This window comes from Coregonus clupeaformis, chromosome 34 (genome assembly GCF_020615455.1).
Source record: "Coregonus clupeaformis isolate EN_2021a chromosome 34, ASM2061545v1, whole genome shotgun sequence".
Taxonomy (NCBI): domain Eukaryota; kingdom Metazoa; phylum Chordata; class Actinopteri; order Salmoniformes; family Salmonidae; genus Coregonus; species Coregonus clupeaformis.
This window is the reverse complement of record NC_059225.1, coordinates 12,356,172-12,373,827: the sequence shown is the minus strand read 5'-3', so window position 1 is coordinate 12,373,827 and position 17,656 is coordinate 12,356,172. Positions and strand designations below refer to the sequence as shown.

Here is a 17,656-nt window from a genome sequence, read left to right as displayed (position 1 = left end):
ACCTCTGTGATTGCCAACAAGGGTTTTGCCACCAAGTACTAAGTCATGTTTTGCAGAGGGGTCAAAAACCTATTTCCCTCGTTAAAATGCAAATCAATTTATTACATTTTTGACATGCGTTTTTCTGGATTTTTTTGTTGTTATTCTGTCTCTCACTGTTCAAATAAACCTACCATTAAAATGATAGACTGATCATTTCTTTGTCAGTGGGCAAACGTACAAAATCAGCAGGGGATCAAATACTTTTTTCCCTCACTGTATACAAAAGTATGTGGACACCCCTTCAAATTAGTGGATTCGGCTATTTCAGCCACACCTGTTGCTGACAGGTGTATAACATCGAGCACACAGCCATGCAATCCACAGACAAACACTGGCAGAATGGCCTTACTGAAGAGCTCAGTGACTTTCAAGGTGGCACCATCATAGGATGCCACCTTTCCAACAAGTCAGTTTGTCAAATTTCTGCCCTGCTAGAGCTGCCTCAGTCAACTGTAACTGCTGTTATTGTGAAGTGGAAACGTCTAGGAGCAACAACGGCTCAGCCGCGAAGTGGTAGGCCACACAAGCTCACAGAACGGGACCGCAGAGTGCTGAAGCACATAAAAATCATCTGTTCTCGGTTGCAACACTCACTGAAGAGTTCCAAACTGCCTCTGGAAGCAACGTCAGCACAATAACTGTTCGTCGGGAGCTTCATGAAATGGGTTTCCATGGCAAAGCAGCCGCACACAAGCCTAAGATCACCATGCGCAATGGAGTGGTGTAACGCTCGCCGCCATAGGACTCTGGAGCAGTGGAAACGCGTTCTCTGGAGTGATGAATCACGTTTCGCCAACTGGCAGTCTGACGGACAAATCTGGGTTTGGCGGAGGCCAGGTCAATGCTACCTGCCCGAAGGCATAGTGCCAACTGTAAAGTTTGGTGGAGGAGGAATAATGGTCTGGGGCTGTTTTTCATGATTTGGGCTACGCCCCTTAATTCCAGTGAAGGAAATCTTAACGCTACAGCATACAGAGATTCTGTGCTTCCAACTTTGTGGCAACAGTTTGGGGAAGGTCCTTTCCTGTTTTAGCATGACAATGCCCCCATGCACAAAGCGAGGTCCATACAGAAATGGTTTGTCAGGATCGCTGTGGAAGAACTTGACTGGCCTGCACAGAGCCCTGACCTCAACACCATCGAACACCTTTGGGATGAATTGGAACGCCGACTGCGAGCCAGACCTAATCGCCCAACATCAGTGCCCGACCTCACTAATGCTCTTGTGGCTGAATGGAAGCAAGTCCCCGCAGCAATGTTCCAACATCTAGTGGAAAGCCTTCCCAGAAGAGTGGAGGCTGTTATAGCAGCAAAGGGGGGACCAACTCCATACTAATGCCCATGCATCCTTTTGGTCATGTAGTGTATATTTCCAGGCAGTCAAATACAGCAAAGTATTTGTTTTATTGTTTACTCATACAATTTAATTCATAGCTGGGAGATATCACTGCACACACCAGAAGTAATGTAATATATTTGCCCACTTCAGGCCCTTTCAATCAAATCCAAAGTAAAGAAATCATCTAAGGTAATTCCAACGTAGCCTACTACTGGGAGTTTGCAGAACCTGTTGCAGAGCTCAGGTAATCATACATATTGCACAATTTAATAAAGCATTTACAACTTTTTTTTTTTTTTTTAATATACTAAAACCCTGCAATGGTTCATACATTTATAAATTGCCTAATCATGTAGCTCAGGACTGCCCAACCCTGTTCCTGTGGAGCTACCGTCCTGTAGGTTTTCACTCCAACCCTAATCTAGCGCACCTGATTCTAATAATTAGCAGGTTGATAAGATGAATGGGGTTGGAGCGAAAACCTACAGGAGGGTAGCTCTCCAGGAACAGGGTTGGGCAGTCCTGATGTAGCTTATGCCCAGTAGGTGATGGTTTTGAATGGACTCTTATCCTTTGATCTGAACATTTCTCACAACTTCTCATTGTTTCATCCAAATGGAGCTAATAGTGAATGTGGCTTTTTTAGATAACTGCTATTTTAGAATAGGCTTACATAACATATTTTTCATAGTGACCGTATATTTGGCATCAGCATTTAAACAGACTCCACTTTGAACAACTTAACTACAAATAGACTTAGACAACATTTGTTTTTTTATTGTCCACTGAATGAGTGAATTCAATCAGGAGTTGGATACACGCTGAATCTATGAATAGCAAAGACCTGATCAATGCCTCGAGGTTGCTTCTCAGGGCATAATTAACAAGCTGTACAGATCTCTCGCTCTCTCTCGGTATGTATGTATGTATGTATATATGTATGTATGCATATATATATATACATATATATATATATATATATATATATATATATATATATATATATATATATATATATATATATATATATATATATATATATATATATATATATACAGTACCAGTCAAATGTTTGGACACACCTACTCATTCAAGGGTTTTTATTTATTTAAAAAAAACTATTTCCCACATTGTAGAATAATAGTTAAGACATCAAAACTATTAAATAACACATATGGAATCATGTAGTAACCAAAAAAGTGTTAAACAAATCAAAATATATTTTATATTTGAGATTCTTTAAAAGTAGTCACCCTTAGCCTTGATGACAGCTTTGCACACTCTTGGCATTCTCTCAACCAGCTTCACCTGGAATGCTTTTCCAACTGTCTTGAAGGAGTTCCCACATATGCTGAGCATTGGCTGCTTTTCCTTCACTCTGCGGTCCAACTCATCCCAAACCATCTAAATTGGGTTGAGGTTGGGTGATTGTGGAGGCCAGGTCATCTGATGCAGCACTCCATCACTCTCCTTCTTGGTCAAATAGCCCTTACACAGCCTGGAGGGGTGTTGGGTCATTGTCCTGTTGAAAAACAAATGATAGTCCAACTAAGCGCAAACCAGTTGGGATGGTGTATTGCTGCAGAATGCTGTGGTAGCCATGCTGGTTAAGTGTGCCTTGAATTCTAAATAAATCACAGACAGTGTCACCAGCAAAGCACCCCCACACCATCACACATCCTCCTCCATGCTTCACGGTGGGAACCACACATGCAGAGATCATCCGTTCACCTACTCTAAGTCTCACAAAGACACGGCGGTTGGAACCAAAAATCTCAGATTTGGACTCATCAGACCAAAGGACATATTTCCACCGGCCTAAATGTCCATTGCTCTTGTTTCTTGGCCCAAGCAAGTATCTTCTTCATATTGGTGTCATTTAGTAGTGGTTTCTTTGCAGCAATTCGACCATGAAGGCCTGATTCACGCAGTCTCCTCTGAACAGTTGATGTTGAGATGTGTCTGTTACTTGAACTCTGTGAAGCATTTATTTGGGCTGCAATTTCTGAGGCTGGTAACTCTGATGAACGTATCCTCTGCAGCAGAGGTAACTCTGGGTCTTCCTTTCCTTTCCTGTGGCGGTCCTCATGATAGCCAGTTTCATCATAGCGCTTGATGGTTTTTGCGACTGCACTTGAAGAAAGTTCTTGAAATTTTCCGGATTGACTGACCTTCATGTGTTAAAGTAATGATGGGCTGTCATAATACTAAATTGTAATTATTTTGCACTATGGCCTATTTATTTCCTTACCTCCATAACTTACTACATTTGCACACACTGTATATAGAATTTATATTGTGTTATTGACTGTACGTTTTGTTTTTGTTTATTCCATATGTAACGGTGTTGTTGTTGTTTTTAAATCGCACTGCTTTGCTTTATTTTGGCCAGTTCGCAGTTGTAAATGAGAACTTGTTCTCAACTGGCCTACCTGGTTAAATAAATGTGAAATTAAATTAAAATTTCTCTTTGCTTATTTGAGCTGTTCTTATAATAATAATAATAATAATGATAATAATAATAATAAGCCATTTAGCAGACGCTTTTATCCAAAGCGACTAACAGTCATGTGTGCATACATTTTTACGTATGGGTGGTCCCGGGGATCGAAACCACTACCCTGGCGTTACAAGCGCCATGCTCTACCAATTGAGCTACAGAGGACCATAATATGGACTTGGTATTTTACCAAATAGGGCTATCTTCTGTATACAAACCCTACCTTGTCACAACACACCGGATTGGCTCAAACGCGTTAAGAAGGAAAGAAATTCCCCAAATTCACTTTTAACAAGGCACACCTGTTAATTGAAATAAATTCCAGGTGACTACCTCATGAAGCTGGTTGAGAGAATACCAGAGTGTGCAAAGCTGTCATCAAGGCAAAGGGTGGCTACTTTGAAGAATCTCAAATATAAAATATATTTTGATTTGTTTAACACTTTTTTGGTTACTACATGATTCCATATGTGTTATTTCATAGTTTTGATGTCTTCACTATTATTCTACAATGTAGAAAATAGTAAAAATAAAGAAAACCCCTGGAATTAGTAGGTGTGTCCAAACTTTTGACTGGTACTGTGTGTATATATATATATACACACATATCAGTCAGTGTTTGACGGACGGTCACCCCTTACCTCTGTGTAGTCGAAGTCCGAGAGAGGTGCTATACTTTTGATGTAGTCAATTCTGGACTGGTTCGCTGGATTGCCTATTGGAACTGGGGGTATTAACGTGCTCATCGCTGAAACCACCGTCTAGAGAGCGGGGAAAAAAAAACAAAAAACACAGACATCAAGCTGGACACACGGGGACAAGCCCGTCTATCAGTCAAATGGAACTGCAGGAAAGAAAATCTCATAGGGTGTGACCATGTACATTCTATCATACAAATCTCAGCACATCATCTTTTTATTTGAGTAGGCTACATACAGCCTACAACTTACCACAATGGCATCCTTGACATTTTTCCGAATGTCCAGGACCTTCTGTTTCTTTTCTCTGGGTGGAGAAACAACATATAGAATTAGGATTGTTAGGCATGAATGAATACTGGAAAAGTGATCACTGGATTAATTAAAGGAATCTTTATGCCATTCTGTAGAAAGAAGAGGATGTCTCATAGCACCACTAATGCAAACCATCATAGGCCTAATAGCTTATTTGGTCATACTTACCATTTGTAAATGAATAGCAATTATGTATTGTGCTAAAATGTTATTTGAAAGTTTACTTGTTATGCTATTACAGTAGCCTCCCACTGGACACAGACAATAATTCAACGTCTATTACACGTTGGTTCAACGTCATTTTGAAACAGGTTGATTCAACCAGTGTGTGCCCAGTGGCTGTTAGCGCTACCCCAATATTCAGAGAGATTTGTTCCATTCAGCACCAAAAGTGGACGGACATTAAGCATTGACTATATGTATCTCGGTCCATTTGCTCAAATAATATCAAAGATATTATTAAATATATAAATAGAGGACCGTTTATGATTGGATATTATCATTCATTTTCCTAAAAAACGGATTCATTACACCTCTACAGCCAATACAGAAGACTATCCTACACTGCACAATGTAACCAAATCAAACGATAATGTAACCAAGTCCAGATGGGATATCATAGGCCATAGAAAGGCTTACAGATACATTGTTTCAGCATCGTTGTAAAATACCACTGCACACGTTACTTTTGCATAACCGTTTTTTCAGCCAATGAATTCAGTTTTTAGATTTTTCTGTTGGCTTGCGCATAATAATGTAATAGCAACTGTAAGCCTAACATTTATCTGGCAGTGTTTTGGCACACAGAATCTAGACCACATAATATGACGTCTTTATCTCTGTGACAGCTATTAGAAATCAGTTGGACATAGCAGGATTGTCGCCATGCTGTTGTTAAAACCATTGGGCCCAATGACTCCCGATGGACACTGCAGTGCTACAGCGCAAAGAAACGTCTACCCAACACTCGGTCATTTTCTTATCTTACAGGGAACAAATTAAAATGACAACAATAAAACATATTCTAATACCTAACAATATCCACATAGAATAGGAATACGTCAAACTTTGGCACGTAAATGCGGTCAAATATATGAAATAACGGGTACTTACTCTGCGTTAAAGCCATTGACGTGCAGAATCCGCATCTGCTTGACAATCGTGCTTTTCCCAGACTCTCCGGCCCCTTCGACATAAAACACAGATCTAGCATAAGGACCTGGAGCCATCACTAAAATATATAAAGGTACTTGGGTGCCTCATATGCTGGTGTTTAAATCCATGAGAATTAGGCTACAATCCATCTGAAGATTCAGTCAGCGCTCGGTTGCGAGACCTGTCAACGTATGTGGGCTGGGGTGCGAATATCTGAAAACATACATGATACATATAATTTATCAAATCCACCTTCTGGACCTTACCCAATAAAAGCAGTCGATGTGTGGCTTTATATGTTTGTCTTTCCTTTTGTAATTGTTTCTCGATTTTTTTATTCGCTTCTCTTTGTGCCTTTTCATCGATGCGTTGATCTTCAGTCTTGCTGTTGCCCAAACAACCCATCTTCCGCTGACCTCTTCTCGTAAACAGAAAGTATAAAATAACAGCTAATGTAAATCCTTCTTTCAATATAAAAGGAGAACAAATGGCACGAAAAATCCGTGCGCCACTTCTGTCGCTCAGAAAAAACCTTCCCCGTTACAATTTCGTTTTAACCCCTTGTCAAACCCAATCCAGTAGATTCAGTCGATTCTAATAAATATGTGCATCATAAATATAACAAAAATATACATTAATTTCATAAATATGCAAAGAGTGGAGCGGGGCTGAATCTGGAAGCCAGCCAACTGCTCCTTTCTCTCGCTCCTGCTTCCCACTCTCTATTTTTCCTGTCTAAAATTCTGTTTGTGTTTCTGTCTCTTTAACTCAGCACTGCCTCTCTTTGTAGCACCAGGAAGTCACACAGCACCGAAAAAGAAACACCTCAGAGCGCGCGCCACCATACCACTGTTTGAATATCCAGTTTAACAAAACATTAATCGACGATATTTTCTTGATTTGTACCGCTAGAACAAACAAAAAGGACAGGCTACGTTCATCTAGTAAAATGTGCGTCAAAGGCTTTAGCTTCAATAGGATGGGGGCCCCAGGGAAAGTTAAGACTACCCGTTGATATGGTTTCTATATTTGCCTATTTAGATACATATTTACACTATTAAATACATACGCTACAACAATAGAATAATTCAAAGCCTTGATGAATGTATTGCAAACTCTCTAATGGCGCATCTGATAGCCTAATGAATGTTCAGCATTAAAAAAAGTGAATAATATAGTAAAATATAGTTTACAAAAACGGGTTTATGTTTGTGTTATTATTGAATAGAAAATGCACCAGACAGACACGTTTTCCACAAATAGTTTCCCTTGTCTACTTTGTGCGCGTAAATCATTTCACAGGTGCGCTCAAACACGGGTGAATGGAGCTAAACTACAGCGCGCGACCAAGCAGGGCCGCACACCAGGGTCCATAGTATCCAGGATCCCTACCCCCATTGAAGTGGTCATTTAAAAATGGTTAAGGTTACTCATGTGGAAAACTGATTGGATTTGCAAAAATTCAACAACATCAGGTTATTTCGTCTCGTTTGTACCCAACTTGTAACCTAAATCCAATGGCATGGTGAATTTTTTTGTTGATTTCATTTTAAATTCAAGTTAGTTGAAAACTCAACCAAATGTAAATCAAAACTATACCTTGACATCTGTGCCCAGTGGGAAGGGTTAGGGTTAGGTAAGGGTTAAGGTAAGGGTTAAGGTTAGCGTTTAGGGTAGGGACGTCCCAAGGATCCCGGATAGCACTAAGCCGCACAGCAGCCCCATAACCACACAAACCATTTTGAAATTACGAGACCAAATGATAACACAGTTACAAAATCTGTACAAATAAGAAATAGAAAAGTATAGTTGGCTGCTATTTAAAGTTCTCTGAAGTATTAACTTGACATATGCCTACTATAGCCTACTACTGTACATTATCTTGAATATGTAGCAATACAAAATGTCACACTATAATAATAGTAGAGAATCTAAAGGTTGACTATAACAGAAAAGCACCTCAACCTTTGAGGAAAAAAAGGCAGAATGCAAATGCAATGGAATATATGCAAACAAGTTGGAGTTTGCATATCAGTGTCCATGTCCTAGCAGATATCCATGTAGCGAGTGAGAGCCCAAGACAACCTCCCAATGTGATAGGATGGAGGAGCTTTCTGGGTCATTTTAAGGGTAGGTTGGATAAATAGACAAATGTTCTGACAACCAATAAAAGCCATCCTCTAAGGAAAGCATTGTTGGGGGGAAAATGAATCACTAATGAAGTCCTTTCAAACCCCAATAAGATGTAGTGAACTAATTGAAAGACAACAGGTACACTGAATAAAGGAGTACTTTGTGATCTGAAGTAAGTGGGGTAGATGTGTTTGACCGTTTCAGTGGCAAACTAGACTCAGAAGGACTATAATGAATTACATCAATTGAACGATTGATTGATTGATTTCCAAAATGTCAAAAAAAAGAATTCAGACCTCATATCAAAACATGGATTATACTAAAAGTAGTGTGAGGTAAACTGGCAACCGTGAGACCACATGAGATGGTTATCTGTCGTGATATGTCACTGGCGAGAACATTACAGCCTCCAGAACAATTGAAAGATTTTCCAATACCAAAAAAAATATGAAAACAAGATGCAAATGTGATCTTATAGGGCGAGTTGACCAGTGTGTGGCTCCTCTGGATGCAAATGTAGCCTTCCTAACTGTTAATGTTGTGTGTTGGTTGAGAGCAGTATTCAGAAGTGAGTCATGTACTGTATGTCTCCCTACAGTGGCCATGGGGAGTTAAGACAATCTTTTTTTTGTCACTGATTTTGTTTTTTTGTCACCTTTTTCGATACAACTATGTGAGCTACGGTGCCCAAGTTCTTTCCCTCTTTGGCACAAGGAGTTAAGTAACAAAACACATCTATTTAATGCCAGCGGTCAATGTAAATCAGCCCATTGGCTATTGTCTTACATTGCCTTTTTCCTCCCTCTTGTGGTTTGCATGAATATTACACTTTAATGTGTGATTTACAACAAGGGAATGGTCCAGAAAAACAGGTGTCCTTTACTATAGAGCCGTGACTATGACTTTCACCCCTCCTCCTTGATCCCTGTTGCCTCGGGTATGAGGGGTTAATATATGCTCAGGTCATACGCTACCTTAGGCTGAAAAACAGGTTTCCAGTCTATCTTTAGTCAGGTGTATTCTTTCGGTTTCCAGTGAGTACACATAGGTGGTTAGAGATTAAGAAGATATCTGGAATGCTAACTAGCTTTCTAAAAGTTATCCATAGTCATAACATGAGATTCACAACAGACCCACTACAGGGTCGTGTTCTTTAGGCACTAAATGGAAGAAAACGGCTTGACACAGGGAGGGACTTCCTGGACTTGTCCAATAAGTAACGCTCATTTTCGTTTTTCTTTCTGCAAAACACTTTGCTACGGTGTACCCTACTGAACTCGACCCAGGAGAGCTGCAGGTTAGTACTGACCAGGTAAACATGCAAATTGCAAAAGCGAGTTGAGAGTGCATCTATGAGCAGGGAGGTCTGTCAGCAGGCTAAGAACAGGGAGGTCTGTCAGCAGGCTAAGAACAGGGAGGTCTGTCAGCAGGCTAAGAACAGGGAGGTCTGTCAGCAGGCTAAGAACAGGGAGGTCTGTCAGTAGGCTAAGAACAGGGAGGTCTGTCAGCAGGCTAAGAACAGGGAGGTCTGTCAGTAGGCTAGTGGCCAAATGAGTGAGTTTGGGATATTACTGTCCTTTGTCACACATTCCTGGTGTGTGATCTTTTGTTTTGTTTTGGTTCGAGATGAACTTTCAATCCCGCTGGACAGCCCTGGGCTAGTATCCGCAGGACGTGGGGCTCAATTTAGAAAGCGAGAGTAAAAATATGGGCAGAAAACAGGACGCACATTTTCTCCCCAGATAACGGTAGGTGTAAGAGAGGTCTGTTGAGGTCAAGACGAGGTCATCACCGTCTGTCTGGCCAGAGTTGGACACAGGACTGAGCAAGTCAAACTATTTCCAGGAATGACATATCTTTACAAATGGCACCCCATAATTAAGTCACCTTAACTTGAACCCTTTGTAGAAAGAGTCGTGGTAATTATGTAACGGATGTCATAAATATATCTGGATGCTGGACTGGTATCAGCTTTCAAACAGTTGGAACTAAACCAAGGTTTAATGATAGCCAACATGCTTCCCTCGTGACATTTTATCTCATGAGTTAAGTCAGTTGACATAAACACATAAATGCCTAAAATCTGTTACATCACTATTATAAAAGCAATATGTAACCCTTGTAATTTATGTATCCAGTTAAGCACTCTATACAGTGAATCATATTCTCAGATTTTGAGTAAACTCCCAGGTCAGATCTACTGGTCTAGTGACTGAGGGAGAAAACTGATTAGGGACGTTGACGTCAAGGAACATTAAAGGATGTTAGAAGAGATCAGCAGTGAGAAGGAGGTTTTTGTCCCAATAACCTGACCAACCTATGTGCAGTACCTGCTGACCGAAATGTAAATAGAATGAAGCAGTCCAATTTTTCCTATTACCAAACTGAGAAATGCCACCAAGGCTTATAGATAAAACCTTTTGGGGACATATTTGGCCTTTTCACACAGCAGGTTCTTACCTCAGAATTATCCTTAATGAATATAAAAATTAGGTGAAAACGGGAACAACAGAACTGATTGGCCTAGCCTAGCCCTGAAAATATGATGTTTTTAAAAGCTCTCAATTGTGGATTTCTTACTCACTTAGAAGGTTAAATGCAATTATATGACTTTGGTGTTACTTTTTCAAAAGATGGCCACTATATCCATTCAGGTGAATCACAGCTACTCAGAACATTTGCATATTTGGATGGAATCTGAACCTGCTTGAGAGCATCTCTGTTCCATTTCTTGAAATTCCGTAACCCAGATTCTATCTGAATACGGGCTAAAAATAGCCTCGCGGAGTGTGTTCTCTCGCTCTCTCTCTCGCTCTGTGCCTCTCACTGCTGCTCTGATATGGAACGATAACAGAGCCAACCTGCCCCTTAGCATGCAGAAAACACACTAAAAAATGAACATGCACACAGATCACTGTACACATACTGTATGTACACACTTCCCTTTGCTGCCTCACAAACTTGCTCCACCACATTCACAGGTATACACACATGCACGTACACACACCACTTGAACTCAAACTCAATTTTCATAACTAAGGGATATGTGCTGTATGAATAATCAATGACCATATGGTGCTCTAAGGCAAAACCTTCCCGTCCATCTCTTATCATTGGCCATCCCAGAAATGAAACATCCCAATAGCTGAAAACGTGGCTGCCATAATCAGGCCATGAGACCGAGAAAGCAAGGTGGGGAAGGGTTTATACGACGGACCGGCAGCAAAAATAGCACAGACTTTGGACTATTCCCACTTGCTTCTATATATGGCAACTTGACACAAGGATGGACCTTACTCTCAATAAACAGGATATCATAAGATGGAATGAGACGTGCATTACAGTAGGAAAGTTGGGAGTTGTTGGTCAAGGAGAGAATAGAGCTAATCCTAATCATCTCAGCCCTTATTTGGTTACAGACAGACCAACATGCCAGCAGTAAAGTACGCTAGCAGTAGCAAAGTATAGTATTCATATTTGTAGAACTGTGATACCCGCCAGGGCAAGTGTATGCAGTGAAGGGTAGTGCCTAAATACATGATGATAGAGTTCTAGCAGGGTAGTAGAATCTGGACACGCCTGTGTGTGTGTGTGTGTGTGTATCCAAAATTCTGTCCGTTTTCCCAGAGGCTGCTTTGGCGGCCTTGGTCCCCCACCTGAAAGTACATGTGGGGGGTGGGAAATTGGCTCAGATGCACATAGGCAAGCCCAGAGATGTGTTAGCAATAAACTACCAACAGGTCACGTACCATTCTCACACTTTTATGCCGGCACGAACCATACTGTGCTAGCTCTGTTGTTTTCTTTTCACATTGTCCTCATCACAGTTCCAGCAACTATGGCGAATACATAACCAGGTCTGCACAGTCCAGCTTGGTTTGGCTCAGCTCAGCTTGGCTCAGTAGAGTGGAAAGGGTTATGTAGTAGATGAGTGTTGGGCATATGATGCCTGCCTGTGCTCCCAATGATGATCAACCTCCATCAGGAATGCTGAAATACTTCAGGATGATTGAAGGTTATGCAAGATGATGCCGATTGTCTTTTATGTAATAATTCAAAGAAATTGCCATTGGTAGGCCTACACTTTGATTTCCATGGTAGTTTAGTTTTATTAAAAGGCAAACTGACTGACATTCTAAATGTCACAAACACACAAACTTTTTATTAGAATCCGTGCTGATGCTGTCCTGTGTCTGACACGGTCATAATATTACCTGACTGTTGGCTCTGACCACCTCCGACCTCTCTCAACGTTAGATTCTTTACACTAACACTAGCTGAAGTTACGTCACCTTCCTTCGGCTGCCCTTCCACATAAAAAGCAGAGGAATGGTGTCACATCTAGTGTGCTTGTCATCTCAGCTGTAAACTGCTATAGCTTACACTGTATAATAACATGCTATCATGGTACAGCTCATTTCTAATTGGCAGATGTGAGTGTTATGGTCAGCAAAGTATTTTCTGATCTTCACTGCCCGCTGTCAATAAAAGGATAATTCTGTCATTGGACAAACAAATGACTTTTTGATTCAAAAACAGTAAATACAGATTGCTACCCTCATTTGAAATCTAGACTCCATCTGAGGTTATAAGGGGAACAGACTGACTGATAGATTTTTTTTTTTTTTTTTTTTTTTATATATATATATTTTATTTTTTTATTTTTTATTTTTTGTCATTTAGCAGACGCTCTTATCCAGAGCGACTTACAGGAGCAATTAGGGTTAAGTGCCTTGCTCAAGGGCACATCGACAGATTTTTCACCTAGTCGTCTCGGGGATTAGAACCAGCGACCTTTCGGTTACTGACACAACGCTCTTAACCACTAAGCTACCTGCCGCCCTAGATTGATGTTCCAGGACACTTGCTGGTCACATGCACTAGCCTACTGCCACTGCTAGTTAAGCAGCATTTGATGTGTGCCTCTTGGTCTTTGATAAACTCGTTTTTTGGAATGCCGAGATACTACCACTGTGAAGGTTACACATAGCCTGGTCCCAGATCTGTTAGTGCAGTCTTGCCAACTCCTATATGATCATTGTCACGTTAAGGCAAGACTTCAAACAGATCTGGGACCAGGCTAGGTTACACAAGGGGCTGTCATCGTGACATTGTTAGAAAGCACTATTTCCATGCTTGATTTGGAATACATGGGACTGGATGAAAGTATCTGTGTGGGTGCATGTGCAAATGTAATGGTAGGCTACAGTAGTCTTGAAAGTGTGTTCTTCTTTGGTTTAAAATGACGTTTGAAATACTTTAAAAGTGGCACACATGTTGCCATGTAGGGCTGGGCAATATATTTAATTAATTTGAATGTATGTTTTAGCGCAATGTTCCAAATGCCTGTATCGCAGGAATCAAGGTTGTTTTTTTCCCCGTTTTTTTTATGAGCGTTTGTCTTTTTAGTCGTGTCCTTCGCTCCTTCTGTGCTGTGTGCACTGTGCACCTTCCCATTTGCACACAGACACCAAGCCCCTCCCTCTGCCACCAAGCCCCTCCTCCTGCCACTCACAACAACAAAGAAGCAGCTACATCATATCGCTGAGTCTACCTTTAAAGCAAGTTTTCTGCAATTCTACAAACAATTATCATATTTTTGGGAGTGGCGGCAACGATTTAGCAGCGGCGGCCCTTTGCTGCTAAATGAATATAGGGGAAACACTGAGCCTTATATTAAACCTTGTACATAGTCAATATAAGGCTCTGCCACAACTTGTATTAGTGACTGAAAAGATCATTTGAAGTTGCTGGGTTAAGTGTCTCTTTAACATCTTCGGTTGCCTCTTGTAAAGCATTGGTACACTGATAATGATGACTCCATTGCATGATGTAGGCCTATTGCATTTTCAATTACAAGTGCATTTTCAAGGACATTTTGTGTGTATACTGCTTCAACCTGGGATGAGAACCAGTACTTAATATTATGGTATCAATGCTCTACCATCCATATACTCCTGTGACTATAACCTACTCATCACTGGTAGGCTACATTTTCAGGCCTAATGAATCAATACCCATTCATAAATGCAAACATATTTTGAATATAACATATTAATTAATTGGTAGAGGAGAACTAGTGACCATAGACCTGGTGACCATCAGGACACCACGTGTTAGTGGTAGGCCTTGCATTAATTGTCTGAGACGTTTACAGGTATGTTGATAGCGCGGGAATTGGCACAGGGTTGAGCGGTTCTCGAACTAGCTATCCTGATAGGATAGCCAGGCGCTACTCACTCCCATTCATCTATTCTGTTCCATTTCTTTTGATAGAGCTAATATATTCAAATCATAAATCTCATTGGTTTGACTTTGTGGCACGTTGATTGCAGAAGGATAACATAACATACCTAATATAAGCCTACCTTACAGCCTTCCGTTTCTCAGGACATCCGAAATGAAATGTCAAATGGGGGGAAACGTTATTTCAGGGCTGAAATGTGATACACAAGAGCACTGGGCTGGTCAATTTATTAGCCCCAACCTTACCATCTCACACCTACCGAGTAAAAGCAGACGAGGCGTCTGCTCGTATTCCCGTTGTTGTTCCTTCAGAGTTTGATCAATGTGTTTACTGACTTTCTTCGCCTGTTTTTTTACCTCCTTCTCCTCTGATAGCTTTTTGTCCAAGTTTTTCTGTTTCTGTTTGCTGAGCGTTTTCTGCAGCAATTGCTGCTGCTGGCTGCGGTCTGCTCCCCCGCCGCCCCCATTCTGTATGGGCACGCCGTCAGTCGTGTCCCCTCGACGGGCATCTCCTGCTGATGGTTTGCCTTTGCCAGGGCCGCCGCGGCGACACCAACAACTATGGAGCCGTGTCATGTCATTATATGCCTCTGTATCCTCGTGGTCAAGGTCCTTGGAGCGTAACCGTACAGAGGAGTCCGCCGGCTGCTCGGTATCACCGGGTTCGTCAAGACTAAGACGCAGGCTATAGCACAGTCCCATTGTCGTGTTTGTTCCTTAGTAAAATGGAAACGAAAAATTCAGATGAAAAGCTAAAAATTCCTCAAAAGATGGTACCTGTACTCATGCGGCATTTCCCTGTCCTGTGATGTGTGTGGAATTCCAACTGGAGATGTTATCTAATCACGGTTCTGGACTTTTTGGTCCCGTCTGTCAATGACAGGCAGCGCGTAATTGGATCCACTGAGCTATATTAAGAACTAGAGACAGCCTCCAAGATGGCCAACCATTGTTTTCATCGTACTCTACTCATGGTCACATATGCCGATTCGTGGGGGCTGACATCTTGCTAGTTCCGGTTTCAGGGGCTGACATCTTGCTAGTTCCGGTTTCAGGGGCTGACATTTTGCTAGTTCCAGTTTCAGGAGCCTAGAAGTACATGCGCAATAGCACTGGAGCCAAGCCAAGCTGGGAGCAGGGACTTGCATTTCAGCGGAGCTAGCGCGGGGCAATGGATCCAGTGGTGTAGTGCAATTTTTTTGTGAGGGAGTGCCACATTTTCTAAATGTAAACGAAGGCATCATTTCCTCAATCAAAGTTTGTACCCACAGATGTAGCCTATTGAACAGTGTGTCATGATAGAACAGGGCTCTCCAACCCTGTTCCTGGAGAGCTACCCCACTCAGCACGTGACGTTCATGGACGTTGAATTATGGGCGATATCAGATCCATCCATCATGGCCACTATTTTTCCTACAAATGTAGCTTGTTAAATTGTCAGATGTTCTGACATAGGCAGAATATGACAGAAAATGGCCTGTAATCTAATGAGTGCACAATTTAACAACTGAATTTATAACAATTTGAATTCAATATTTTAACCGCCATTTCTTCTTTGACAACGTTACTGCGCATGTGCTAGGGGGACACACGACTTTGAGCCATTTGCGCCATTTTCCCCTCTCGCGACCACACAGTAGCCACACAGCACAGCGACGACTTTCAAAATGTTGAGGACAAGCAAGTGTGGGGAAATTTTTGTCAGAATCATTTTATAAACATTTTGTAATCTGTTCAGGTCGTAAACTATTATTTTCTGTAGTATTTTCCCTAGAATGAAGATGCTTGCTAGCTAATGTTACAACACAGACAGAAGTGGATAGCTAAATATCTTTGGCTAGATACAAGGCGGGAAAACATAGCTAACTGATTTGCTAACTATCTAACGTGCTGTATGGGTTAACTAGCTTTCTAAATAGCTAGCAATCATAGTTTGTGAGAGAGTGGCATTAATAAGCCACTAAGAAGGGGAGATGAGGACAATGAGTTGGCCAAATGTATTTACCTAGATAGCTAGCTACTGTTGGTGATTAGCTAGTCATTGGTGTGTGCGCGTGTAGCTAACTAACGTTAGTTATGTAGCTAGCTAGCTAACATTAGCAAACAATTTTTTCTCTAGCAGCTAATGTTAACGTTAGCTACTCTGGGTAACGTTACCTGCAGTCAGATGCTAATTTACCTAATAGGTAAACAAGGTGGGAAAGCATAGCTAGCTGGTTTGCTAACTAGCTAACTAACTTGCTGTAGTTATCCAACTATCATAGTTAGCTAGCTAGCTCGTAATAGGGGCTTAATATGGCACTAAGAGAGGGGAAAGAGGTTGGCTAAATCTACCTACTGTTGGTGCGCCAGCACGCACTTTTCTGTTGTGATACATTTGATTACTGTCCCATTTGTATTAGTTAGTTAGTTAGTTAGTCAAACATGTTTTAAGTGCTCAAAATCATGAATCAGATCCACATTTTGTTTAAACTTTCACCCCCTCTATGTGTGTGTGTCTGTGTCACTCTCACTGACAAATGCAGTAAAAAAAAATGCATTTTCCTTACCAGAGTTTTGTTAGGCTGTGATGCACTTCACTTTATTGCTGAATGACAACTCTGTAATAGTTAGCTAGTGATATTATTGTCATACCAGTGGCATAACTGTTAACTGTCATGGTAGGATAATATCACCAGATCATTTTTACAATATGTTGACATGCCAAGGCTAATTTTAGCTTTTTTACACAGATCAGCATGGTGTTGGTGTGCTGTTACAGAAGGTATGTCATGTAACAGTTGGGTTTTTGCATAGCTGATGTTAAAACATAAAATACATTTGAATAATTTTCATTCCAAAACGCTATGTATCCACTGGGGGGTATCGTTCTCTTTCAGGACGATCCGCTACATATGTAGATCTGATACAAGAATGATACGTGTTTATATGGGGAAAAAACTATTCAATTTGGTTATATATCCTTCATCCTTAGACTGCGCTGGAGAGAACCTGTCAGGCTCAGAGGTTTGTATGTCCATGCAGAAGATAGTAATTATTTAATGCAATATAATACATTCTGATTAAGGGCCTATTTATGTCTGTTTTAACTTTATCTGTCTACATCGAACATAGAAATGTGAGATAATGTCTAGATGCTTTTTATAGTGGAGATCAAGTTCATAAATTGCCTGGCTGGGCTGATGAGACAGTGGATTGCGCCGTCAGATGGAACAGAGTAAATAGGCA

General features: G+C 41.0%; 1 protein-coding gene across 2 annotated transcripts in view; it reads right to left on the bottom strand.

Annotated features, from left to right (window-relative positions):
* Window positions 1–17,199, bottom strand: part of LOC121549676 (guanine nucleotide-binding protein G(olf) subunit alpha) — a 68,400-nt gene extending 51,201 nt beyond the window's left edge. Inside the window, exons 1-4 of one of the 2 annotated variants that reach the window (XM_041861500.2) lie at window positions 14,689–17,199; window positions 6,008–6,080; window positions 4,832–4,886; window positions 4,523–4,642 (exon numbers count right to left, since the gene is read on the bottom strand). In XM_041861500.2, the coding sequence (XP_041717434.1) occupies window positions 4,523–4,642; window positions 4,832–4,886; window positions 6,008–6,080; window positions 14,689–15,130 (690 nt within the window). In that variant the 5' untranslated portion in view covers window positions 15,131–17,199. Of the gene's footprint in view, window positions 1–4,522; window positions 4,643–4,831; window positions 4,887–6,007; window positions 6,081–6,315; window positions 6,793–14,688 lie in introns of those variants that run through there. The other variant, XM_041861501.2, reaches the window with a different exon arrangement.
* Window positions 17,200–17,656: the final 457 nt, after the last annotated feature.